Below are 16,143 nucleotides of genomic sequence, written 5' to 3'. Positions count from 1 at the left end.
ACACACATAAGCAGATGTATTGCTATTTATATAGTAAATGAAATGGAGCAGCTCTCCATAATTACATTAGGCCTTGCTTCCAATAGACTTTTTAATAAAGCTTATAACTTTAAGGGGCAAATGTTTAAAAAGGAGCCTAAAGTAGACATCTCTTTCCATAGCATTTTTTCTCCACAGTTATCTCTAGGCTCATGTTGCTTTGAATCAATATATTGAGTTATTGTTGCATTGAAATAATCACTTGGTCCAGCAGCCTGGGCTTTGCAACAATAATATTGATGCTTTACATTTGTGTAGTGCTTTACTTCCATATGTTATTTTTCCTGACATAATTTCCTGCAATCATTTTCTAGCAGTTATTTTATAGCTTATGATAGGATGAGAGAGGTGGAGATGGAGGAGACAAATGGATGATAATTCTGGGCTGAAACTACCATAGGTGGGGTAAATATAGGGAGCCACATATTCTTCTCTGGGAAATGCCCCTGAATGGCTTGACTAGAGCAGCCAGAGCCCTCCCTTCACACTTCAGGTGCCTCTGTTCTCAGCACTTGTGTCCCCTTGTCCTTTCAGCTTTGCCAGCCACCAGCCCAAGCTTACAGCACTGGAGACAATGGACTGAGACAACGGGTAGAAAATGCACCGTGACCTCTCTTAACGCTAAGGGGGCTCGAGAGTCAATACCAGACTGTTCCCAGGACCCCCCTGTGCTCTGCACATGGTGCGAATTGTGTCCACTTCATAGCAGAGAAGTCAGACATCATGGTCCCTCGGCTAATTAGTGGGGGAGCCAGGATTAGCCTGTTGGTCTCTGGGCTCTTGGCTGGCTCGCCATTTGATGATGACGCCTGTTCACCTTGAGTCCGTTGGGGTCGTGGGGAGCTGTGCATTCTCTTCTTTGTCCCACAACTTATTATAGGACGAGGCTTCCAGCTCAGTCACTGCTTGGGGACCACTTTGGGTATGAGCATTAGTGGCAGCTTCTGGAAGTGGGCCATTCCCTAGTCAAGGAGAAAGCCAAGCAGATTCAAGATGTTAAAAATTAAAACACATAAATTTCCCAGGCTTCTTTCTTGTAACTAAAGCTTGATTATCCATTATAGAAAGTAAAAGCAACCCCTTAAAAATCCCCCCCTCTGCCCCTGGTTAGTCCCTTTGATGACGTCCTTCCCACTCATCTTCTGAGCCTGGCTTTGTGCATATTTGTGTATGTGTGTGGCTCAGTTCCCGGGGGACAGCAAATGCAGGGTCAGCCGCTGAGTGTGTGTCATCTTCATCTCTGAAATTCAATTTCTTCATTTGGAAAATTCCATTTCAGGGCAAATGTGGGTATAACATGAGGCAATAGATATGAAAGCATTGGACTCAGAAGAGGGGCTTCCATGCATGCCTGTTGAATGAACAATTCACATCACCATCCTAATGCATATGTTTCTCTTTTATTCCCAGTTTATCCTGTGCTTCAGCTTTTACCAGTGGGAGCCCATGACCTACGGCTCCTACCACTACCCTAACTGGTCCATGGTGCTGGGATGGCTAATGCTTGCCTGCTCCGTTATCTGGATCCCAATCATGTTTGTGATAAAAATGCATCTGGCCCCTGGCAGATTTATTGAGGTAATTCTACCCACCCCTTTCTCCTGCCATCCTCTCCCAAGGGGCAGCCCCTAAAAGCTCCTTGCATTAAAAAACAAAAGATTCAGAGAACTTATCCAAGAGGGAGACTTGGTGATTAAGTGATTATAGTTGCCACCATTTCCGTTAAACCCATTTTTATTATGTATTATTCCTCTAATGGAGGGCTCAGCCAGTTCCCAGGCTGAGCTTTATTATGCTGTTCCTCAGTATGGTGACAGCTCTGGGGAATAAATAATCAGTGTTTCCTCTTTCCCGGAGCTTCCTCCTCCTCTCCCCTCAGCCACAATTTAAATCCCAGTGTTTCATTTTTAACCACACATCACCTTCCCCCTCTCCTGATGGTCTTCTCTGTCTAAGCCTCCTTCCATCCCAGGCATCTGTTAGCGTTAAACTTGAAATCAGTACCTGTTCCTCTTGTCCTTGTGTCAGGAAAGGCCCAGGGGTCCAAGCTGATTGCTGTCCCTAGTCTAAGTTGATGAGAGTTCCAGCAGTCACTGGAATGAGGTGGGACTGGCTTTCTTAATCAATCCCTTGCTGGACCCATTTCCCATTTGTAATGCAAAGAACCCCCAAGTCACTCCAGAGGGACCGGAAGGAGACTGCTGCTTGTTGATCCACCTGTGCAGTATGGCCAGGCTTTCCTTACTTATGAGGAGTCACAGGTTTAGGGATGCTGGGAACCCATCAGCCCTGCTTCTGTTTTGAGGATCCAGGGGTATTTTGGACCTCACCAGAGCTACTTAGGTTTTGGTCCAGGAACTACCTAGGAGGTTGTTGGACATGCAAACCATCAGGTACCAGGCAGCTCCTTTGAATCAGAATATGGAGGAAATGGAGCCCTGACATGACCTGCAGATGATCCAGCTGCCTGCTCAAGTTTGAGAAGCATTGGACTAGACTAAGGTGAAGAAACACCCATCAGTGGAGGGCAGAGAACAGCCATGGAGGTGTTGGTCTTGGTAGCCAGACTGATAAAAGGAAGAGGCACGGAAGGGGAAGCAGGATGGGAACAGGTGCACAGTAAGTGCACAAAACAAATGTCCACATGGGGCAGGTAGCTTCTGTACCCCTTGGCCTGCAGGTGGAGATGAAGTTGGCATGGGGAGGCATGGAGTCTTCTTATGGAAGCCCTGTTCCACTTTGCATCCTCAGAAAGTCCCACTGGTCATCGCCTTGAGATAAAATAGCTGTGGCCCCATTTTCCTCCAGAGAGAGCTCATGCCTGCCCCAGATCCACCTCCCCACAGTGAGGCCCAGAAATCTCTTTCCCTTGAAACAGAACCTACTTTAGCTCCTGCTTCTGTTGTCTTAGGCTAAATTCTCTAAACCAGTGAGTCAGCTGGATAAATTTAATATGGTTGACTGGGGACACAAAGGTTGCAAAATGATGATTAAGGGGAGATTAAACTAACAGCTCCAAGAACCAGCTTCACTTTAATAGGTAATAAACATATAATTATTCCCTCTTATATCGTCAGAAATGTGTTTTCTTTCTTTTTTTCTAGAAAATGTTCCAGACAAATTATGTTTTCCCTAAAAATTTCAGTTGAAGGAGGGGAGACATTCCCATTATTTTTCACTTGCCTGTAAGAACCCACACCGTTAACGTCAGAACCAAGTCAGAAGCATACATTTTTTGTCAACAGATCATTAAAACCTTTGCTCACTCTTGGCAGTGTATCTTTGGGGTTTTTTTTGTCCTGGTCATTTATATACTTTTGGGAAATATGCTAAGCAAAATCCAATTATTTTGATGTAGCAATCCACTGTTGAGACTATGGAACAAAAGTAATTGAGCACATGTCTTTTATGGAAGGTAGCTTGCAGATTTTCTTCATTTGGAGGGAAAAGAAGAATAATTAAAATCTGGGCCCTTGATCCTCTATTAATTTTGCGAAAGACAAACACGCAGCAATTGTAATATTGTTTGCAGGGTGATATAAATAGTTTCAAGGGAAACAAATGGAGTCTTGTCTTTATTATCTCTGGGTTGGGTAATTAATGGGACAGATCTTCCTACCTATTTCTCTTGGAGCGGGGAGTTTGGGCCCAAGCAGAGGCCATGGCAAATGTGGTCCTAAGCAGTTGTGCAGGGTCCCAAATGCTTAGCATGGTCCCTAGTGGGGAAGGTGCATTACTTCTGTAACCCTGTGTGTCTGACTCCTTTGCAGAGGCTGAAGTTGGTGTGCTCGCCGCAGCCAGACTGGGGTCCGTTCTTAGCTCAACACCGTGGGGAGCGTTACAAGAACATGATCGACCCCCTGGGAACCTCTTCCCTGGGACTCAAACTGCCAGTCAAGGATTTGGAACTGGGCACCCAGTGCTAGTCCAGTGGTGTGGAATGGTCCAGACTTTAATCCTGTTTGTTCTCCCTGCCTCCCCCTAAGATTTTTCCCAGGTTCCCTCTCATTTTTCTTCTTCTTTCCCCTGCATATCTTGGTTCACAACCATTCATGAACGTGGTCATGTAGAAAAGTAGGACCTAGTGTCGCATGCTATAGTGAGAGCTACACGGACCACTTGAAGTCCTGCTTGTGTCCACGGTGTGCGTTTCCAGACAGGTTGGTTCCCCGAGCACAGTCTCTTCTGGTGGGGACCCTTGGCTCAGCGAGCACCAGAAGGTGTACATGGCTTGGTTGCCAGAGCAGGAGCTGCTGTATGTTGTCACGGGGGTGCCAGGCATAGAAGGGAAGGATTTCAGGACTGTTCATTTAGGCATATCAGCATTGCAGAGCCGAGCCACCTAATCCAGTGATTCCATTGAGCCCCCAAAGTTCAGGATGTGGTACATTTAGAGGGACAGCAGTGGCCAGACATTGTTTTGAATATAAAGCAAAGCTGGTAGATCTGGACACCACTGAGGCTGGTAAGTTTATAGTTCCAGCCATCAGCAGACCCATGTCCTCATCTGGAGCAAGGGTACCACCCACTCAGTCGCTCCTGTCCTGCATGCTGTGGGGCTGAGAAAACGTCCATTCTTTGCCCTTAGTCATCTTTTTTTTTTTTTTTTAAATGGCTATATTTGTGAGATCTTTTGGTCCTTTCTTTTCCTCCCTACACAAGAAGCCATCCTATAATTTGTGCCTAGTTTTGTATGTTCGTAGCAGAGCTCCACTGTGGCTTCTATGTGATACCTAGTATCACAGTTCAGTGTCATGGTCCTTTGTTGCTTCTCCTTTAAGTGTCTTTCTATCATCTGTAGATACCTTGTCTTTCAGCCTCTGGGAGAACAAGACTTACCCTGGTTCTGTCTATATATTATATATATAAGACACAAACTCTTAAGAGATGGATAGTTTCTCAATTTTTACTCAACTTTTTCATTCACAGTAAATGCCAGTTGTGGTCATAGAGAAATCAACCACACGAAGAACTTAATGGAAAGGAACCATAATATTCACTGCTCGAGTCACACATCTTAGGTCTGTGTTTACAGAAATTTCTGATAAATGCAGTTTAGGCAAGTAGTGAGCGATCCAGTTAAGACTATAGCTTTTAAGACTACATTTAGCCAATTCAGTTTTAAGAGTTTCCTATTCACAGTGCTCATTGTAACTGCACTCTAATGAGAGCGAATCATATCTCTGCAGAGATTGGAGAAGCCGTAACCTTTATTCTCTTCTTGTATCCTGAACATGCATATATGAAATTTTTTAAATGTGATATGTACTTATGTAATGTGTACTCGTAGTGGTGTTTTCTGTCCTTATAGATATCTTAGAAATCACTATAGAGACGGTGAGTTTAGAATAGTGTAGTCTGTGCTTTTTTTTCTTTATAATATTAATATCTAACCCTAAAATTGTTTCCTTTAGGGGAGACCATTTCAATCATTTTCTTGCTCATTTGTCTTCATATTACAGGGTCTCAGGCAAAATATTCAGCTCAAATCTTGTATATTGACATGGCATTTTCATCCTGTTCAACAGTAATGAAACCCAACAACAGTCTTTAGTGTTAACATTTTAAAAAGATGGCTTCATTTGTATCTGAAGTGTCTGAACTATTTTTTCCCAAGTCCTTCCTTTTTTAGGGCAAAGAGCCTCACCATTTGCCTACAAGGCTGTGACTGTCTGGGTTTCCAGAGTAGCCTGGGAAAGGTGTTGGGAAAAGAAACAGATAAGTTTGAATGTGGGATTTTCATGTCTTGGCTGCAGTAGGTTTGCCCTCTCTCTTCCTGTCCTCTTCCCCTTGTCTCCCAGAGCTGGACCTGGCTGACACTTTCACAGAAAATGACCCCAGAGTTTCTCCTAAGCTCACTTTCAGGAAGTTGAGGTGTGGTCTTGCCTGTCCAGGGTTTGCCTTCATGACCTGTTTGCCATCAAATTTCCCCCAAGAAAGCCATATTGATGAGGAGCCCGTTTCCGTACCAGATGTCACAGGGTGGTACCAAAAATTAGCCTCAACAATTGATGTCTGGAAGAGAGGAGGGAGGAATAGGTTGGGTCTGGAAATAATCTGCAGCCTTTCCAATCCGAAGGTGGAAGAAAAGATCTTAAATTGATTAGTATTCTCCCAGGGGATTAGTTTGTTCATGTCAGGATGAATGGGTTTTGGCTTTCCTTTTGCCTCCTGGCTGAAACTGAGCCTGACCCTGGACACCAAACCTATTTCTGCTAATTATTGCTTTTGTGACTACAAGGAGGGGGAGGCCCCATGAATGCTGCCATTTACAAACTGAAAACTAACTCAGTTGTGAGACTGGAGACCTCCTCATTAGGTAGTGTGTTTTGCAGTTGGGGGTAGCTATACTGCATTTGTGTGTATTAGGATTTGCCCAGCAAAACCCAGTAGTGGCCTGCTAAATAGCTAGCCTCCCCCACCAACCTCTGTGCCCTACAGTTTTCAAATTTCATATACAGTTTGCTTAAAGAGACTTGCTCAGGTGAATGGTTCCAAACTTAGCTGGAAATGATGAGCTTTTAAATTTAGTTTTGTCAATTTGTATAGCCACGTTGGAATTTGAGGCTTTCTCTGGCAGGAGGGTCCAGCTTCCCAGATGTGTCCAGACGTCTTTCGTCCATAGTGTGATGCTTCCCACAGACTTGGCTGGGATGCTCAGAGCTGAGATGTATCTGACCAGACGGCTTGCTTCCATGCTATTAAAAATGTGCAGTTAATTGGAAGGAAAAAAACCCCCAACTGAATAAAAATAAAATGAGTAGCATGGTTATAACCTACCACCCGAAGAGTTCCCTTCAAACTGGGGAAAATTGAGTTGCTTAGGAAAGGCTTTCATTGGGTCACTGTGCAGAGTGGTTGGGACATTTTCCACCTGTGAAATTATTTCCTAATATCAACAGATGTCAGAAACCTATTCAGAGAAAAACAAGCCATATTGAAAATCAGTAACCCCGTAATTTCCTTAAAAGAGAAAAACATGTATGTTTCTTGACTACTGGTATTGCGGCTTCTTATGCAGAGATTTGTCTTGTATATTAGTAACTTTTAATCTTTTTGTCACGTGCTGAGTTTGTGATGTGCAAATGTGTCTTTAGTAATTGTTTTTTTCTAATATATTTATTTATTGCATGAAATCTGTGATCAATGCAAAATCTGAATGACCTCAACGCCTTTGAAATTTCCGATGAGTTTTTAATATGTAAGAAATGTAATCAGCTTGTATTGCAGTGAGCAGCATCTTACGAAGAGTTTAATGAAATGATCTTTGGGTAAGACTTGAGATGCCTTTATGCCACTGTGGGGTTGGGAGTTGAGTTTTGTTTATGTTTCTGTCCTGTTATCTACGTGTGCCTCTGCTTCTTGTCCACCTTCTTCTGTCAGCGTGGTTTCCCCATGCCTAAAAGTAGAGCTTTCTTTCTTCTCTTGTCCCTGGCTCTCAGTCACTGTCCCCGTCCCAGAGGCTTTTACCAAAACTGTTGCTCAGTATGGGTGGTGGCAGAATCACACCGCGGTGGTCGCTCCTAGATGTGCATCTGTGATGCAGTCCTTGGAGGCAGACAGCTTGGGTGAGAGTACGCTGCACGGCAGGTTGTCTTGCAGGGACAAAAGGTCAAGGCCAACAAATGAGTGTCTCCTGTGTTTCACACTGGGTATCACGCAGAAAACTTGCAGGCTGGAAGCAGAGGCAGGCCATTCCATCTTGATATGCATTTTCCCACAAAGTGGCCCTGAGATTTGAAAAGTGAAGCTTCCTGTCTTGCCCAGATTTCACTGTGGTTGTCTGGAAAGGCCAAGGAATTATCAGTTGTGGTCTCTGCCCAGGTTGCATCTGAGTGGCCTGCAGCCAGAGAGAAAGTGTTTGCAGACTGAATGTTCATCATCTCGAAAAGCGACCAGTGGTTTGATTTGCCTGCCATGGATGAAATACATCTTCAGGAGACTATTTGCCTGCTAGGTGTATTTTGTTGTTAAGGTGATACTTAGTAATTCACTGGGAATTGTTTTCTCTCTCGTTTGTTGGTCATTTTTGCACTTTATTATGGACCTATCAGGGAATAGGTTACTTCTTAAATTGTGTACTTGGATAATATCCTAAATGCAAGCATCTTATGTGGATACTGTTGCACATGAATAAAGATATGTTCGCTAATCAGGTCTTTCTATTTTTTCATTAACTGTACATGAAGAATATATGTTATGTTACAAATGACACATCATAGATACCTTCTAGAGTACATATTATATTCTGTGCATTATTTACTTGCAAAGTCATTCTTGAGGCCCTACCTCAAATTTTGTATTTATGTGTATAAATGCAACTTAATGTATTATATATTTGCATATTACATACAGATATAAATTAGAATTTATCCTAATAATGTATGAGTCCACAAAACCCTAAATAAATGTCAGTGTTTAAAACATAATGATTGCGAGATTGTGTCTGTTCCAAGCCCATTACCCAACATCTTTCTTAACAAATGGCCTTCAGGTTTTTCCAGGATTGATTGGTTTTATTGTGAGAAACCTGGAGCAGCCATGGAAAATTGCCCTCCTGGGAAAATGAGATATTGTTGTGCTGTAGCAGAAACACATATCAATGAAATTGTTATATTCTTAACCACCAGAATGCACTATTGTTTGTTGAATTATTAATTATCCTTCATGGGGAGGAGAGAGAGAGAGAGAGAGAGAGAGAGAGAGAGAAAATGAAGGAGAGGAGGGGGGAAGAGGAGGGGAGAGGGAGAGAGAATGTGGGTAGATCTGAGGTCTACACAAGGAGACCGAGCAAGTTATTTGAATGATTATTTTAATGATTTAATGTATTTTAATGATTATTTTGTCCATTTTCAATTCAGCTTTATTCCAATTCATTATGATCTCCGAAGCTCCTGCATTGCCCTAGGCAAAATTAAATAGAGCGGTCCCAGATCCCAAGGAACTCAGAGCCTGCTAGGATGACTCCCAGGTTCAAGAAAGAAACCAATGCCATCCCTGTCTTTGGGGAGCTGCCATGTTCCCTGCCCAGAGACGACGGCACCCTGCAACCCTGTGACCCGTGGTCTCCTGTCTGTTGTGCTGACCTAGCAGCTTGATTCTGTCATCCGGTGCATCCTACACACTTGCACTGCCTCCACGGCGTTGGCAGGCTACAGGGGTGATCCGGGCCACCCTTGGTGGGAACAGAAAAGCCCTCAAGGCCAATGCTGAAATCCCTACACCAAGAGCGTAATGGTCCATCCTGTGGCCCAGCTCTGTTCCGGGAGAAGCTCATAATAAGGCAGCTCACACACACGAAACTGCACTTCAGCAGGCGCACAAGGCAGCATACAGCCAGCTCAGCGGCGGGTCTCATCTTCCCAGCAAGGGTCCTCTGGAGAGACGAGACTGCTCCGTGGGGTCAGAGCTCGATGCCAGCTCATTGCCCTCTGTCTTGTTCCTGAGACTCCCTTCTTCCTTGTGTTTTTAAAACTTTCTGTGCTGCAAGTGCTCAGCTATGCATAAAATCGGATGGAAACGAACGATGAGCACCTGGGCCGGGATCATTCAGGTTCCGCAGTTACCACCTCCGTCTCCTCTCTTTGCCGCTCTGCGCACTCCGAGTGGCATTTCTTCCGAGTATTTCGAAGCACGTGCTGGGCGCACGCTATTCCAGTTGGAGGTCCTCTGTTGTGTTTTTATAACCCTTTGAGCCAGTCTTCTCCTAAATGAGGATAAGGTCAGGTGTGGGAAGCTTGGTGGTCACACACCATGGCAGTGCCAACCTACTGTGATTGGCAGGAGGGCAGCAGGGTCTGCGGGAGGAGCTTGTGCGATGTCTGCTATGGGGACTGCGCTGACCTGCTCCACCCAGGCTTTTGTCTTGTCCTTAGTTGACACCTGCTCCTCTCCTTGGGCTTTGCAGGTGCTTTCTCCTGGCCCTTTGAGTCAGTCTCTCACTCTGTTCTCTAGACCTTTTTCCAGGAACCAGGGGTTCAGACTCTCCCCATTGCAAGGGCATTAATTCAAGCCCATCCAAGACAAAGATCCTCTCACAACACAATTCACACAATGATGCAGTGGGCGGCTTGGTTGCTGTCCTAAGAGTCACAGTAGGGGTCGGGGGTGTGAGGCTTTGCAATTGAAAGCTCCTCTAGTGCCTTTCAAGTGGCTCATCCACTTGGCCCAGCTATCCCCCTGCTGGGGATCTTCCCCAAAGAATTAAAAGAATCATACCACAGCGATATGTGTGCGCCCATGTTCATAGCAGCACAGTTTGTAATAGTTAAAGCTTGGAAGCAGCCCAAGTGCCCATCAACTGGAGGCTGGATAAAGCAGATGTGGTTTTCAATAAAAGGGAGTACTACTCAGCCATAAAGAATGAGAAATTAGAGACATTTATAGCTAAATGGATGTGCATTGAGGCCATCCTCTTAAGTGAAATAGGACACACCTGTAAATAGTTTCTCTGGTGTGAGAAGCTGAAAGTGTAAATAAGGAACAAAATGTATAATTGATAATGTGAAATAGGAAGAAAAGGTCTAAAGGGGTAGGGGAAGTGGTAGAGGTAGAGGAAAGGAAAAAATATGAGAAAAGGAAAAAATGGAAACAAAGTCTTTGTGAATAGGGAGGGATGGAGGGGTTGAAGAGAGGGCAGGGGGAGGGAGGAAAAATAAGAACCAAGATACATCATGTAAAAGTACAAGTTCCCAATGATGACTATAACTGTGTTGTACACTTAAAATGTACCAATAAACTTAATGAAAAAAAAATTACCTAAAGTGGCTCAACTTTACAAAAATTGGATTAACTTCTCCGATCACACATTCTGTTCTCTAAAGCTGAGTCCATGTGTGGTTTATGCCACTCTTTTCTTGCCTTTCAGTATAATTCGCAATTCTATGAGAATTTTGATGATGCAAGTCATTTAGGCCATCCCCGTCTCCTACACTAGCAGGATCAGGAGGAATTAATGACTCGTGTGTAGTATGGATCAACCCTGAAGCAGAATCACATTCTTGTCAGGCAGTGATTCACTGTGTAGGTATGTATGTATGTATGTATGTATGTATGTATGTATTTATCTTTTTTTTTGGTACCGGGGATCGAACTCCGGACCTTGTGCTTGCAAAGCAGGCGGCGGAAGCACTGAGCTAAATCCCCGGCCCAAGATGCTGTATTTTCAAAAAAACCATTCTTCCTCACTGGCTTCAAAGTGGGGAAAGCTGCTGAAGGAAAGCCCGTGACAATCTCGATGTGCAGCCCCACACCCTGTTCTTGCCTTCTTATGAGTGGCTCTCAATTCTCCACTGTCTTAGGGTGAGGATAAGAATAACAGTGAATTTGAACTATGAGAGTGTCTGTACTTCACAAAGTTGATACAACGTGAGAGAGTGTGGGGCGCTATGATAACTGCCTCTGAGAGATTCCTGTCCTTCCCTTCTTTAGCAACACCTCTGCTGTAACCAAAACATGACATTTCTAGACTCCCTGCAAGACCTGCTAGCTTGACCTGGCTCCATTTCTTCACCCTACTCTGAATCCCGCCATTGCTATGTCTTCATCACCGTGTTACCCACCGGGAAGCTGGGATGTGATTCTATGAGGAACCAGGTCGTTGCTCTTTGGTTCTGGTTCTTTGTGCCTTTGTTGAAAGATTTCATTCAAGAGACAAAGGCAGCCATGCAGAAGTACAGGTAGAATTTATTGTAAAGCAGACATGGAGAGAGTTCTGTCTTCAAGTAAGATGACAGGCAGTGTCACAAAGACTTCTATCCGGAGTCAGAGTTTGGATACCTTTTTCTCTTAGGGGTTATTTTGGAATGATTATAAATGTATTACACATTGAGGTCTCTTGAATTAGCTATAAGCGTATAGTAAACGAAGCTCTCTTCATTTAGCTGTAACTGGCAAACATGTTATTTTTGACCCCCTTTGTAACCCCAAGCGCTCCACTGTCTAACTACCTGCATGACCATGGGAGGATTATACGTCCTGCTCCTTGACGCTGGGCTTGCCCCTGAGCCTGTGCCTTGGCCAAGAGTGTATGGGCCAAAGTGGCAGTGTGCCAGTTTTGTGTCTAGACCCTAACAGGCATCACCCATTTCCACCTGCTCTTCGCACCCTCAGAAGAACATGTCCTGGCTGGCGGGTGGGTTGGCCCAAGGAGGATGAAAGAGAGGGACAGAGTCATTGAATTGAAGCACAGACCTACAGGGTAGAATCCGCTCAATCCCTGCAGTCTGAGAACTTCCTGTCTGAGGCCAGCCAGGATGAGCAGAACCTTAGCCAACCTGCAGATATGTGCGAATAATGCTTGATGTGCTGAACAATGCGGACATTTTAACAGCATGCTGTCAATTTAAAAATAAACCCTAATGTTGTACACTGCAGAAATTTTGTGGTTGTTTGCTATGCGGCACTAGGTAACAGACACATACATAAAGAGTAGCCATGTGACTAAATTCTGCCCAAATATAAATGGAAGTGATATATGAGACTTCCTTGCATGTCTTTCTCCTTTTCTTCATTGTCTTACACCGTTTGCTGTCTGGAACGTGGATGCATTGGCTAGAGCACCTGCAGCCACATTTAACCATGAAGACTTGGTAGTGATAGTGGAGAAGAGATCTAGAAGGGGGTTCAGGTTACCGAGGGCTTCATTGAGCCATCAAATTAAATCTAGACTCTCCAACTCTAGAATTATTTTACCTGAGAGAAGATTAAACATCTACTATATTACTGTCATTTGGGAGTTTTCTGGTTATACAAAGCCAGATAGAATCCTTACTGGTATGGGAGGTAAGATGGACTGAGATGGCCAGAGGGAGACCCAGTGAACCTTTGGAAATGTGTGGGAGTTTATTGTTACTCTGGTGGCAAGGAGAATTTTTTGGCCTGTGACTCTGAGAATAGTCTAAAAGTGTTGGAAAAAACCAGTGTAGACTAGGCGGTTTTATGCAGATGGGCAGAACCAGTTGTATGAATTGATATGACAGTTTGTTGCCTAATGTACCTGGAGCAGGCTCTCCCTGCTCAAAAATCTTTCCTGCAGCACCACGCTGTGGCTTGAAATTTCAGTAGTAGACATTCACTGTGTTGGGTCAACAGGCCTCCTCCCGAAAATTACACTTTAATGAGGAGTGCTCCATCTTTCCCAATTTAATGTAAGTTGAAAAGGACGCCTTGCTTCTAATTTTCCTGCAGAGTGGTAAGAACAGCACTGAGCACATAGGACTTCTGACTGGAATAGAGGATCATTTTAAGGCCTAGAGAGGAAGACATGCGTGAGTGCTGTGTGGGCAGCGCTAGCCTAGCGGATGGTCGAGGGGATCCTTTATGGAGAAAAGCTTGAAAGCTGACTGATCACCTTTTCTCTAGACTCTTGGTGTCTGTGGTGAGGAACTGCTCTTAAATACTCCTGGTCTCCAGACCCACTCTGCACTCTCCCATTCTTGGTGGAGGAGGGTGTCAGCCAGTGGTCCTCATTTCTCACCGAGATCTCTTTCATTTTTTGTCTTCATCCTGATCAGCGGGGCAGATGGCTGTTGCAAGGTCCAGCCCAGAGGGAGGACAGATGGCCAGTCATTTTGGCCTTCCCATAGTGCTATGCTCTTCCAGCACTGTCTCTGTATTAATGAAGGTAATGACAGGTCTCCTGCCGATTCTCTTATTTCCCAATGAGTTCAGAGCTCAGGCGATAGTTATTTATTGGTCTTTCACAAAACCTCAACAAGAGACTAAATTCACAGGCTTCATCCCCGTAGAGAGAGTGGAGCCTAGTAATTTAGTGCACAGACTGCCTTCATACTGCCTGAATTTGAAGCTTGGTTTCAATACTTATTTGGTCACTCGCTCAGTTTCCATATCTACGGCATAATAATCCCACCTACCCAATAAGGTTGTCTTGAGGGACAAATACATCAATTCACGGAATGCCTTAAAGCAGTAACTCACCCGTAGTTACACTTAATAAATGTATGTATTTGTTAACGCTACTGCCCTTGAGACTGGGGCGAGGGGAGGCCTCTTTCTAGGGCTCCTTGGAGGGTAGTGCACCCGCTCTTATCTGTTCCATTAGGACGGAAAACATATACTTAACACTTAATAAAACCTAAATATGTGCACACCTTGGTTCTTGTTGTCAGGAACTCAAAGCTCATCCAAGTTACTGATGTTATGGATTAGAACAGTTTCATCTAAAACATTACAAGATGCTTTTACCTATATGTTCTATCTACACGTTTTTCTACCTATTTTCTCCAGATCTATATGAAGCTTTGTCCTAAAAGTGCCTGAAGCTATGTGACAGGAGGATGATAGCTAATTTAGAAAAATATAAGTCCCTCTAATTTGGATGTCATTGAAGTTGATCGTAGTTGTTAGAATAAAGCACAGAGTTTTCTCGTGGAACCCACATATTCATGCCGAGGCCTTCTTTATGAATGCATGTACATTTCAGGAATTGGAAACACCCACCCAAGTCAGGCCTGCATAATTCCACAAAGCACTGAGCTGCTATGTTTGTGAAGGAAATTTGGTGTTTTTACACTTTGCTGATTCTGACAGCAAATTGGTATGTGTATTACTTTCCTATGGGCGTTGTAACAAAGCACTACAAACTGGGAAATTTGAAACAATAGAAATTTAGTCTCTCATAGACCTGGAGATTCCAAGGCTAAAAGCAAGGTCCCAGGAGCCACACCCCTTCTGATTCCTCTAGAGGAGGTCCTCCCTTGCCTCTTCCAGCCTCTGGGACCCCCGAGCTGGCACACTTCCACGTTGGCTGCCATCATCCCTTGATGTTCTGTCCCTTAGTGCCTGCTCTTGGCTGCTTTCCCCTCGGGTTTTCCTCTTCCCTCAAGGACATCAGTCATATTTGGTTGAGATCCACACTAATGTCTGCAACTTACATCTGCAAAGAAGATTTGAAGATTGTTCTTCAAATACAGCCACATTTAGCACCAGCAGCTAAGACTTCAGCATATCTTTTGGGGGAGCATGGCAGGCACAATCCAGTCCATAACAGCAATAGTGGCTCATTTTCTGCCCTTTTATATGGAAGCTTGGTTTATGTCCATAAAAGGGAGAGTGACTTAGGCAGGGGAATTTGGAGGGCAGTTAATGAGACAGATTGTTTCTCAGGCTTGGACCAACTCTAGCTTTTGGATTTATTTTGGGTACTAAAAAGGAGTCTTTCTCACTCTTCCTCTAGCTGCTCCACACAGTCAGATAGAGCAGCTCTGGAGGTCCCAGGGATAAGGGGATAAAGCAGCTGCACTACACAGAGTCACAGTGGAGCCAGTGGGGAGGGCAGTCTGCTTGTTGTCTTGGAGCTGGTCATTGAGAAGAGTCAGTTCTGTATGTTTTTTCCTGTCAGAGCATCCATTGCTTCATTCACTCAACAATTACCAAGCTCCTAAAATGTGCAAGGCACCACTTTAAGTGGAAAGATGCCATGGAGGACCAAAAAGACAAAATTCTTGTTCTTGTGGAGATTGCATTATAGTGGGAGAGACAGATAATACATAAGTGAATATGTAAATTATATTATTTCAGGTGATAATTATATTATTTCAGGTAATAAGCACTGTAGAAAATAAGGCAGAGGGGGCTGGGGATGTAGCTCAGTGGTTCTGCTGTCTGCCTCGATAGCGCCAGTTCCTGAGTTCAATCTCTGTTACCAAACCAAAAAAAAAAAAAAAAAAAAAGAAAAGAGAAGAAAAGAAAAGAAGGCAGGATGTTGGGAGTGAAGTGAGATGCTTCCTTCAATAGGATCTCTCTGAGACCAATATTTGAGCAGAGATTTGAGTCCCCATAAAAGTGAATCATACAAAGACTTACGGGAAGAATATTCCAGGTAGAGAGAACAGCACATGCAAAGACCACGAGGAAGGGGTAAAGCTGGAGTGTTTAGGGACAGCAAGAAAGTCTACCTGGAGCGAGGGGCAGAATAGGGGAGAGAAAATTGGGAAGGAAGGCAGGGACTTTGTGAGACGTTTGGATGTTCCAAAATACCACGACTGCAAGCAGAATGTCGGACAATGGGAAGCAGATTATGACCTCTGGGGTGGGCGTGCGTGCGTGCGTGCGTGAGTGCGTGCGTGCGTGGGGGGGTGACTG

The 16,143-nt window shown here is 44.3% G+C and overlaps 1 protein-coding gene across 2 annotated transcripts in view; it reads left to right on the top strand.

The window, feature by feature from the left end:
• Slc6a5 (solute carrier family 6 member 5) overlaps positions 1-8,466 on the top strand; it is a 56,857-nt gene extending 48,391 nt beyond the window's left edge. Inside the window, exons 15-16 of one of the 2 annotated variants that reach the window (XM_004851558.4) lie at positions 1,450-1,617; positions 3,810-8,466. In XM_004851558.4, coding sequence (XP_004851615.1) covers positions 1,450-1,617; positions 3,810-3,965 — 324 coding nt within the window. In that variant the 3' untranslated portion in view covers positions 3,966-8,466. Of the gene's footprint in view, positions 1-1,449; positions 1,618-3,143; positions 3,344-3,809 lie in introns of those variants that run through there. The other variant, XM_087211544.1, reaches the window with a different exon arrangement.
• The last annotated feature ends 7,677 nt before the right edge of the window (positions 8,467-16,143 follow it).

The sequence above is a fragment of the Heterocephalus glaber genome, unplaced genomic scaffold (assembly GCF_053883595.1).
Source record: "Heterocephalus glaber isolate CG9 unplaced genomic scaffold, H.glaber_assembly_v1.0 deba00001428, whole genome shotgun sequence".
Taxonomy (NCBI): domain Eukaryota; kingdom Metazoa; phylum Chordata; class Mammalia; order Rodentia; family Bathyergidae; genus Heterocephalus; species Heterocephalus glaber.
This window is presented reverse-complemented; position numbering and strand designations above follow the sequence as displayed.